This window comes from Lottia gigantea, assembly GCF_000327385.1.
Source record: "Lottia gigantea unplaced genomic scaffold LOTGIsca_7, whole genome shotgun sequence".
NCBI classification, from domain to species: Eukaryota; Metazoa; Mollusca; class Gastropoda; family Lottiidae; genus Lottia; species Lottia gigantea.
In genome coordinates this window covers 3,065,717-3,075,671 of record NW_008710370.1, presented here as the reverse complement: position 1 = coordinate 3,075,671, position 9,955 = coordinate 3,065,717, and the positions used below count along the sequence as shown (strand labels likewise).

Here is a 9,955-nt window from a genome sequence, read left to right as displayed (position 1 = left end):
GCTTGTTGGGAAAGTTATCAGATGTCCTGGAAGAGTTAACTCTCTCTGCCTTACTAGCTTTATTAAAAACAGTAATCATTAAAATTAAAGCTCAAATTCAATGAAGCAATGAGGAATATAAATACATAATTCTCAAACTGGTATGAATGATAACTGTCAATGGTTTATTATACCATATTAAGATCAGCTTGTGGTATAAGTTTATTTTACTAATGCATTATTCACCTTTGAATAAAGTGGAATGAATGTGAGATTTTCTCAGATTTTTTTTTAGAAGTAATGTGTTGTTTTGATTGTAGGTTTTTGGGATGATGTAATGGATTACAAAACAAATGAAGATAAAATATTAGATTGTATTCGTGATGAAATACGAGAATTATTACCTTTATCAGCTATCTCAGATGGAGAACATATTACATTCCCTAAAGTAGGCCCCGTAAGTTCAGTTTTATACGCCTATGTGCAATTTTGACATGAACTTTTTATCAACCTCTTTTACAAAATGAAAGATTTCCAGAATGGAACACACTGCTGTTAAGCAATGGCTATAGTTATTTTTATACACCCACATGGAAATTTTGACGTATATTGTCCTTGTCCATCCGATCTTGATGAAACTTGATGCATGTATATATGATCTCGGTCAAGTTTAAAATTTGAACAAACTGGATGATGGTTTTCAATTTTCAGTAAAAAGGCATCAAATTAGGATTGTAGATAATGTGTTTTAGTTTTTGATCTATTTTAAATTTAGATTAAAGATGCTCATGAACACATTTATAAATTTGAATACATAGTGTGTATATTGTCAAGTTTAAAATGACAAATTTTAAAAAATTGGTGTGACTTGGTTTGAATCTTACGTCTCAGCGGGTTAGGTCCTGGGTGTTGTTGTTTTTTCTGGGGTCACAACTTGAAAATTCATGTCTTAGTGAATCCATTCTTAGCTTGAGACAAGTCTTCCAGGTACGAGACTCTGTCTTTCTTGTTGTGTTGCATCGGCCTTGGTTCTCACTGGTTTGTGAGGAAGTTCAGTACTTGGGGATCAGTCTGAGTGGTAACTAGCTGCTGAAGGTGTTCCTCAACAAGTTCTGTCTGTCATCGTAAAGAATACTGGCCAGTATTTGCTGTTGTCTGGAGTTATATTCACTGAAAATGAGTGAAGAACTATCTTTTCCTCGACACATTGCGTGTAGAATTTTATCTTGATACCATTGCCTGCTATCTTACTGCAAATATGTTGCCATTTTTTTTATATTTCCGTCGCCCTTGTCCGTCTGTCTGTCCACCCGTCCACATTTGTTGTATGCACGATAGAGGCTACAGCTTTTATCTGATCTTAATGAAACTTGGTATGTATGTAATATATTGATGAGATCTCTGTCAAGTTCGTAATCTGTAATAACGGATGAATTGTTTCAAAGTTAATGCCCTCCGACTTAGTAAAAACGCGTTAAATTTGACTTGTATATACGATAAAGGCTGCAATTTTTATCCGTTCTTAATGAAACTTTGTATGCATGTATATATTGATGAGATCTCGGTCAAGTTCAAAATTGGTAATAATCAGATGAATGGTTTCAGAGTTATTGTCCTTGACTTAGTAAAAACGTGTTAAATTTGGCTTGTATGCACAATAAAGGCGAAAAAAAATTTCCAATCTTGATGAAGTTTAGTATGCTTGTATATATTGATAAAACCTCAGTCAAGTTCGAAATTGGTAATAATCTGATGAACGGTTTCAGCGTTAATGCCTGATGAAGGCCACAAGTTTGATTCCATCTTGATGAAACTTAATAGACATGCATATAATGATGAGATTTCGGTCAAGCTCAAAATAATTGGATGAACGATTTCAGGGTTATTGCCCTTGACCTAGTATAAACACTCTGTAGACTGCATTTTTTATCCGATCTTGATGAAACTTGAAAATATATTGATGAGATCTCGGTCAAGTTTGAATTTGGTCTTAATCGGATAAACGGTTTTGGAGTTACTGCCTTTGACTTTGTTAAAACGCTCTCAAATTTGGCTTGTATTCATGATACAGGGTGCAGTTTTTATCTGATCTCAATGAAACTTTGTATGCATGTATACATTGATGAGATCTCAAGTTCAAAAATGGTAATAATTGGATGAATGATTTTGGAATTATTGCCCTTGAATTAAATCAATGCGTCTAATTTGGCTTGTAGACAAAATAGAGGCTACATGGTTTATCTTATCATGATGAAACTTGGTATGCATGTATGCAAGATCTATTTCCCTTGAATTAGTTCAATGCATCCAATTTGGCTTGTAGACCTGATAGAGACTAAGATTTTTTTTATCCGATCTTGATGAAACTTGGTATGAGATCTCATTAAAGCTTGAAATTATTAAAAATCGGATGATAGGTTTCACATATTAAACCACTACAGACTTTGTTTTAATTTCTGACAGCTGGTAGTGGGCGTATGTTACCTTACCTGGCAAACTATCTTCTGGAAATTGGTAGGAGAGAGTCAAGCTTCTTGAAAGGTGGTTGGACATGTAGCCTTTTGTTGGGGTTTTCTTTCGATTGTATTTCCACTACAGTTATCCTGGATGAGTTGTCCACATTAACTGAATTGAGCGAAATGTTGCTTCCTTTAAAATGACGTTTCTTCCTTTCTTCTACCTGATTTCAAACTTTCAGGGAAAACTAAAAGTGAGTTTTTTACCCTTACTTTTAGAAGTGAGGTGGACTGAATACCAACTCTTGAGTCTCATACCAACCTCATTGATTGTTTCAACAGTGTGTTGTGTGGGAGGTTAGTAGGCTTGAAGAGAGGATCACAGAGTGTGTCATTTGGGGAGATGAAGTGTGGCCTTTGCCAGAAATTCACCTTGAGTCTTGCAGACGAAGCCTGGGGCTGTAGGAACATAAGATTAGAGTAAATCTCTGTTATCCTGACATAAGTTCCATGAGAATCAAAGTGTGTTGCTGGGACCTGAATTAGAGGCGGGTCTATTTGGGCAGATTGGTTTGCTATGCCATTATCCAATCCTGTTATTACCTTATATGCATAGGCATTTTGATTATCTTAGTCAAAGTTTGAATCTAAGTTTTCATTAGAGATAAAGATTGGCTAAGCGACCTGTTATCCCTGATTATCAGTGATTAGTTTCGTTCGTATTTGAACCCTTACAGACTGATTACTCACAGAACTTAAAACAGACCCTTGTAAGTGGGTTGGTGGAATAAACTGGACCAGCTCGAGGCCAGGTCAGTCCCTGTTCTGTCCGAAAATCAAAAAAGTTTTGAGATCCCTGTTCCGTGTGCTGCTGAACGGGAATGATGGCAGCAGGAACAGGGCCGGTCTGGTCTCGTGAATCCATTCTAGTTTAATTCTACGTCTTTCTTTGGTGGTCGTGTCAAGATCAGGGTCATGGTTTATGATTCTGATTAGATGGACAAAGAAAGGATCTGGGCCACGGCCGGGTTTATTGAAGTGTTTACTGACTGGTGTGAGCCTGTTTATCTGAATGTCGGCACAGTGTTCTTTTAGTCTTATGAGTGTTTTGATTCTCTGACATACTGCAGTCTGCAGAATTTGCTGGTGAGCAGGTAGACAATATTGCTAGTGTTGCAATCACAGGCTGATATACAGTTGTATCTTTTGCCAGTTGTGGTGCTACTTATCTTATTTTTTGATATCCAAAGGCACATATCGCAATGTTTGTTCTAATGTTCTGGCACACGGGTTGTGTCCAAGTGACTGTTCGTCCTGAGATGCCGGGTGTGAAGGGATAGGTAGGGCCAGTAACTAGGTCTTTTGAGAAGTTAGTGTATATTAACGTGACGTCTTACGAACGTCGTCAAGCAGCTGATACACATTAACGTCATGTTTGACTCTTTTATGTTTTGAATCTGTTATCTTTCTGAAGGTTTGCTTAAATACACGTTTGATATCAAACGATTCTGCTTCTTCGTATCTTATATTCTCACAAATATCTCACAAAACTAGTCAGAAGATTTGAAGATGGAAAACCAAGCGAAGATGTGGACATTGACGAACTCTGAGCCATTTTGGACTTGATAGTGAACAAACAGAACTTATTGTTGGACTTGAACACTCAAATTATCGTTGCAATATCAGATGAAGAGGAATTAAATACTGAGATTTCAGAAATAGATGAGTATGATGTAACTTTAGAGACAAAAATACGCAAAATGCGTGAATTATGGAAAAGCAATAGAACTTTTACACCAAAGATTCAGGCAAACACAAAAGATCACGCATACGTATATGCAAACTTTATTAGATTTAACACAGTTCAGTCATATCGCAAATATTACGACAAGTCAGAAACGTTAATCAGAGGCCCAGTCCTAACTTTTACTACCAAAAAAAGAGTATTCTGTACTGCCCATGGTCCAGTGACTATAATTAGTTGGTATGTCTTCTGTAAACAATATGTCATCAGGTCTTAACACCACAATAAATCTGCCCAATTAAAGTTTCAAAGTAAAGTTCTGCCCTAATGTTTGACCAGTATCATATTACATACATACACATCTTTATGACCTCCCTTACAATAACTTTTCTTATAGACCTTCATTCAATTTTTTAGAACCATTCTATAAACTCCTTGGTTTCTTTTGTATCTTGTTTTGAAATTATTCAATGTAAATTGTCGCCTATGGACCCCACTGAGGCCCCCACCCCCGTCCTTAATGAGTTGTTGTTTCTGTCTAAATGTATTTTACTGTAATGTAAAACACTTTAAAACCATCGACCATCTATGGCGCTTCAGCAATTTCTGTCATGAAAAGCGGCGATTTAGTTCATTCACTTACTTACTTGCTAATTTATGAGCACAGATTTGGAGATTTGGATGCATTTCCTACAAGAACTCATTCATAAAAATATTACCAGGTACTGTCAAATTATGAGTAACAATCTATTTATCTGAATAAATATACGTTAACCTCGAGACTTTTTATATGGTTTTGAAATGCTAAAACTTTGCAGCTTTTTAAAAATTGCAAAATTTTATCACATATTAAATTGTTTTTCTATAATTTTTTTTGTTTCTGAAATTTTCAATATAAATTTGTATCAAATCTGTCAAAGAGTAATGAACCATCACATTCCAGTTTTGGCTGTAATGGCCGCCAAGTGGTAGTAAAAGTTAGGACTGGGCCTACAATCAACGGGAATAAAGGCAAGAATCATTTGGGTCTTTCTTAATTCCAGTTATGCTAAACAAACTTCCAAATGGAATCACGGAAAACATTACACGTCAGCATGGTCTAAGAGAATGGTCCCTTGACGAACTCAGACAAAACTTGCTAAATGAAATATGTATATTGGAAGCTGGAAATAGAGTACACCTAGACACAGATGAACCGTTAGTTAGTACCGTGTATCTTACTAAAACAAACACTATGAAAGATAAACCAAAGAAACTACATAGAAACGATGTATAGATTCACACACACAAACCATGTATATCATTGTGGAGATTCACATAGCCCAAATATTTGCGTTAATGTAAGTGATCATAAAGCTCGAGTTAAGATACTGTAACAGAAGAAAGCGTGTTTCAATTGGCTTGGAATAGCAAATTGTATGTCAAAAGGAAGATGTAAACATTGCAGTAAGAAACACCACACCAGTATTTGCAGCAGAAGTAAACACCAGACTTCAGTAAATACATGTTTGAGTAATTCTGAATCGTCATCTAATCATCAGGACAGTAAAGCCTCCGCCATGCATTGTACAACACATTCAAAAATTTTACTGAAAACCGCAGTAGCTACAGAAAACGTAGGACGCAGATTGAGCAATAATTTACTCAGTAAATATAGACAGATAATTGACGACCATGAAAGGAGGGGCATCGTAGAAAAGGTTGAACATCCAGAGTCAAACACAGAACAGACGCATCATATCCTTCACCACTCAGTCAGAAAAGATTCAACAACCACACCTATTCGCATCGTTTACTACTGCAGCTGCCATAAATCAAACAATTTTCCAAGTCTTAACTATTGTCTTCGCAAGGAGCCACCAACTTTGAATGACATTAGCTCACTATTACTCAGATTGAGAGAGAACAAATACGCAGTTGTGACTGACATTGAAAAGGCCTTCCCTCAAATTGCTGTAGACGAGAAATATCGAGACTAGACCAGATTCTTTTGGTTGAAAGACACCACAGATCCTACATCACTGTTAATTACTTACCGGTTTAAATCCGTTCTATTTCACCTTTCATTTTGAATGCGACCTTGATAAAACATTTGCCCGAGAACCATAGCACCACAGCTGAGATACTACAATCCAGACTTTACATCGATAATATTATAGCAGGATTTGACAACATTCATGAGCTTATGGACTTTTACAAAGACTGGAGAAAATTGATGACAAAGGGAGGATTCAACTTACGTTCGTGGGATTTTAACAGCAATGATCTTAATAGATTAGCAAAATCACAGAAATTAAACAACAAAGATAACTGTGTTCGTATTAACAATTAGCAGATAGTAAATTGTGGAAACATGGACCGAAATGGTTGACAAAAACAGATCAATGGCCAAGTGATTTCAAAATCGAAATGGATGGCAATCAAGAATCAATGACAATAGGGACTTTCAAGGAACATCAAATAACAGTGATCAACCTCAAAACGCTCTGGATATATTAGACATAGATAAATACAGTTCATTCAGGAAAATTGTGCATATACTTGGTTACATTCAGAGATCCATTTCGAACTGCTGTTGTCTTAAGCGACACGCCACAAATTACCTTACACCAATGGAGAGAAATACTTCAACTGTAAAAATCATCAGAGAATTACAGCACCAAAGTTACTGTGAAATTTTTGAATGTCTTTTGTTAAAGTCAAAGCATAGTTTAATTCTGTACTGCCCATGGTCCAGTGACTATAATTAGTTGGTATGTCTTCTGTAAACAATATGTCATCAGGTCTTAACACCACAATAAATCTGCCCAATTAAAGTTTCAAAGTAAAGTTCTGCCCTAATGTTTGACCAGTATCATATTACATACATACACATCTTTATGACCTCCCTTACAATAACTTTTCTTATAGACCTTCATTCAATTTTTTAGAACCATTCTATAAACTCCTTGGTTTCTTTTGTATCTTGTTTTGAAATTATTCAATGTAAATTGTCGCCTATGGACCCCACTGAGGCCCCCACCCCCGTCCTTAATGAGTTGTTGTTTCTGTCTAAATGTATTTTACTGTAATGTAAAACACTTTAAAACCATCGACCATCTATGGCGCTTCAGCAATTTCTGTCATGAAAAGCGGCGATTTAGTTCATTCACTTACTTACTTGCTAATTTATGAGCACAGATTTGGAGATTTGGATGCATTTCCTACAAGAACTCATTCATAAAAATATTACCAGGTACTGTCAAATTATGAGTAACAATCTATTTATCTGAATAAATATACGTTAACCTCGAGACTTTTTATATGGTTTTGAAATGCTAAAACTTTGCAGCTTTTTAAAAATTGCAAAATTTTATCACATATTAAATTGTTTTTCTATAATTTTTTTTGTTTCTGAAATTTTCAATATAAATTTGTATCAAATCTGTCAAAGAGTAATGAACCATCACATTCCAGTTTTGGCTGTAATGGCCGCCAAGTGGTAGTAAAAGTTAGGACTGGGCCTACAATCAACGGGAATAAAGGCAAGAATCATTTGGGTCTTTCTTAATTCCAGTTATGCTAAACAAACTTCCAAATGGAATCACGGAAAACATTACACGTCAGCATGGTCTAAGAGAATGGTCCCTTGACGAACTCAGACAAAACTTGCTAAATGAAATATGTATATTGGAAGCTGGAAATAGAGTACACCTAGACACAGATGAACCGTTAGTTAGTACCGTGTATCTTACTAAAACAAACACTATGAAAGATAAACCAAAGAAACTACATAGAAACGATGTATAGATTCACACACACAAACCATGTATATCATTGTGGAGATTCACATAGCCCAAATATTTGCGTTAATGTAAGCGATCATAAAGCTCGAGTTAAGATACTGTAACAGAAGAAAGCGTGTTTCAATTGGCTTGGAATAGCAAATTGTATGTCAAAAAGAAGATGTAAACATTGCAGTAAGAAACACCACACCAGTATTTGCAGCAGAAGTAAACACCAGACTTCAGTAAATACATGTTTGAGTAATTCTGAATCGTCATCTAATCATCAGGACAGTAAAGCCTCCGCCATGCATTGTACAACACATTCAAAAATTTTACTGAAAACCGCAGTAGCTACAGAAAACGTAGGACGCAGATTGAGCAATAATTTACTCAGTAAATATAGACAGATAATTGACGACCATGAAAGGAGGGGCATCGTAGAAAAGGTTGAACATCCAGAGTCAAACACAGAACAGACGCATCATATCCTTCACCACTCAGTCAGAAAAGATTCAACAACCACACCTATTCGCATCGTTTACTACTACAGCTGCCATAAATCAAACAATTTTCCAAGTCTTAACTATTGTCTTCGCAAGGAGCCACCAACTTTGAATGACATTAGCTCACTATTACTCAGATTGAGAGAGAACAAATACGCAGTTGTGACTGACATTGAAAAGGCCTTCCCTCAAATTGCTGTAGACGAGAAATATCGAGACTAGACCAGATTCTTTTGGTTGAAAGACACCACAGATCCTACATCACTGTTAATTACTTACCGGTTTAAATCCGTTCTATTTCACCTTTCATTTTGAATGCGACCTTGATAAAACATTTGCCCGAGAACCATAGCACCACAGCTGAGATACTACAATCCAGACTTTACATCGATAATATTATAGCAGGATTTGACAACATTCATGAGCTTATGGACTTTTACAAAGACTGGAGAAAATTGATGACAAAGGGAGGATTAAACTTACGTTCGTGGGATTTTAACAGCAATGATCTTAATAGATTAGCAAAATCACAGAAATTAAACAACAAAGATAACTGTGTTCGTATTAACAATTAGCAGATAGTAAATTGTGGAAACATGGACCGAAATGGTTGACAAAAACAGATCAATGGCCAAGTGATTTCAAAATCGAAATGGATGGCAATCAAGAATCAATGACAATAGGGACTTTCAAGGAACATCAAATAACAGTGATCAACCTCAAAACGCTCTGGATATATTAGACATAGATAAATACAGTTCATTCAGGAAAATTGTGCATATACTTGGTTACATTCAGAGATCCATTTCGAACTGCTGTTGTCTTAAGCGACACGCCACAAATTACCTTACACCAATGGAGAGAAATACTTCAACTGTAAAAATCATCAGAGAATTACAGCACCAAAGTTACTGTGAAATTTTTGAATGTCTTTTGTTAAAGTCAAAGCATAGTTTAATTCGCCAATTACGACTATACTTGGACAGCGATGGATTGATTCGATGTGGCGGACGCCTAAATAACGCACTGATTCCAGAGGATGCAAAGTATCCATATTTAATGCCAGCTAAACATAGACTCACCAAGCTTCTGATTCAGGACTCTCATATTGAACATTTACATTCTGGCATAGGATCTACAGTAACCTATCTGTGACAAAAATACTGGATTCCGTCAATACGACAGAAAGTTCGAAACGTAATCAGGAAGTGTGTGAACAGTCGAAAGGTTTCAGGAGCATCATACAAGGCACCGGACCAGCCACCTCTACCCAAAGATAGACTATCGTCCGATGAACCGTTTACAGTGACAGGAGTTGATGTCAGTGGAGCGGTAAATGTACAGGGAGAGAATAGAAAACGCTGTAAAGCTTATATCTGTCTTTTTAAATGCGCGAATAGCCGTGCAATTCATTTAGAAGTGGTACCAGATATGTCCGAGGATTCATTTATGTTGGGGTTTAGAAAATTTGTAGCAGAAAATTATTACCAAGTGTAATGATGTCAA

The 9,955-nt window shown here is 36.2% G+C and overlaps 1 protein-coding gene across 1 annotated transcript in view; it reads left to right on the top strand.

Moving 5' to 3' along the window:
- Nucleotides 1–316: 316 nt before the first annotated feature.
- Nucleotides 317–9,955, top strand: part of LOTGIDRAFT_107662 (hypothetical protein) — a gene marked incomplete at both ends in the record, with an annotated part of 19,339 nt that continues 9,700 nt past the window's right edge. Inside the window, one exon of the mRNA XM_009065576.1 lies at nt 317–436. Coding sequence (XP_009063824.1) covers nt 317–436 — 120 coding nt within the window. The remainder of the gene's footprint in view (nt 437–9,955) is intronic.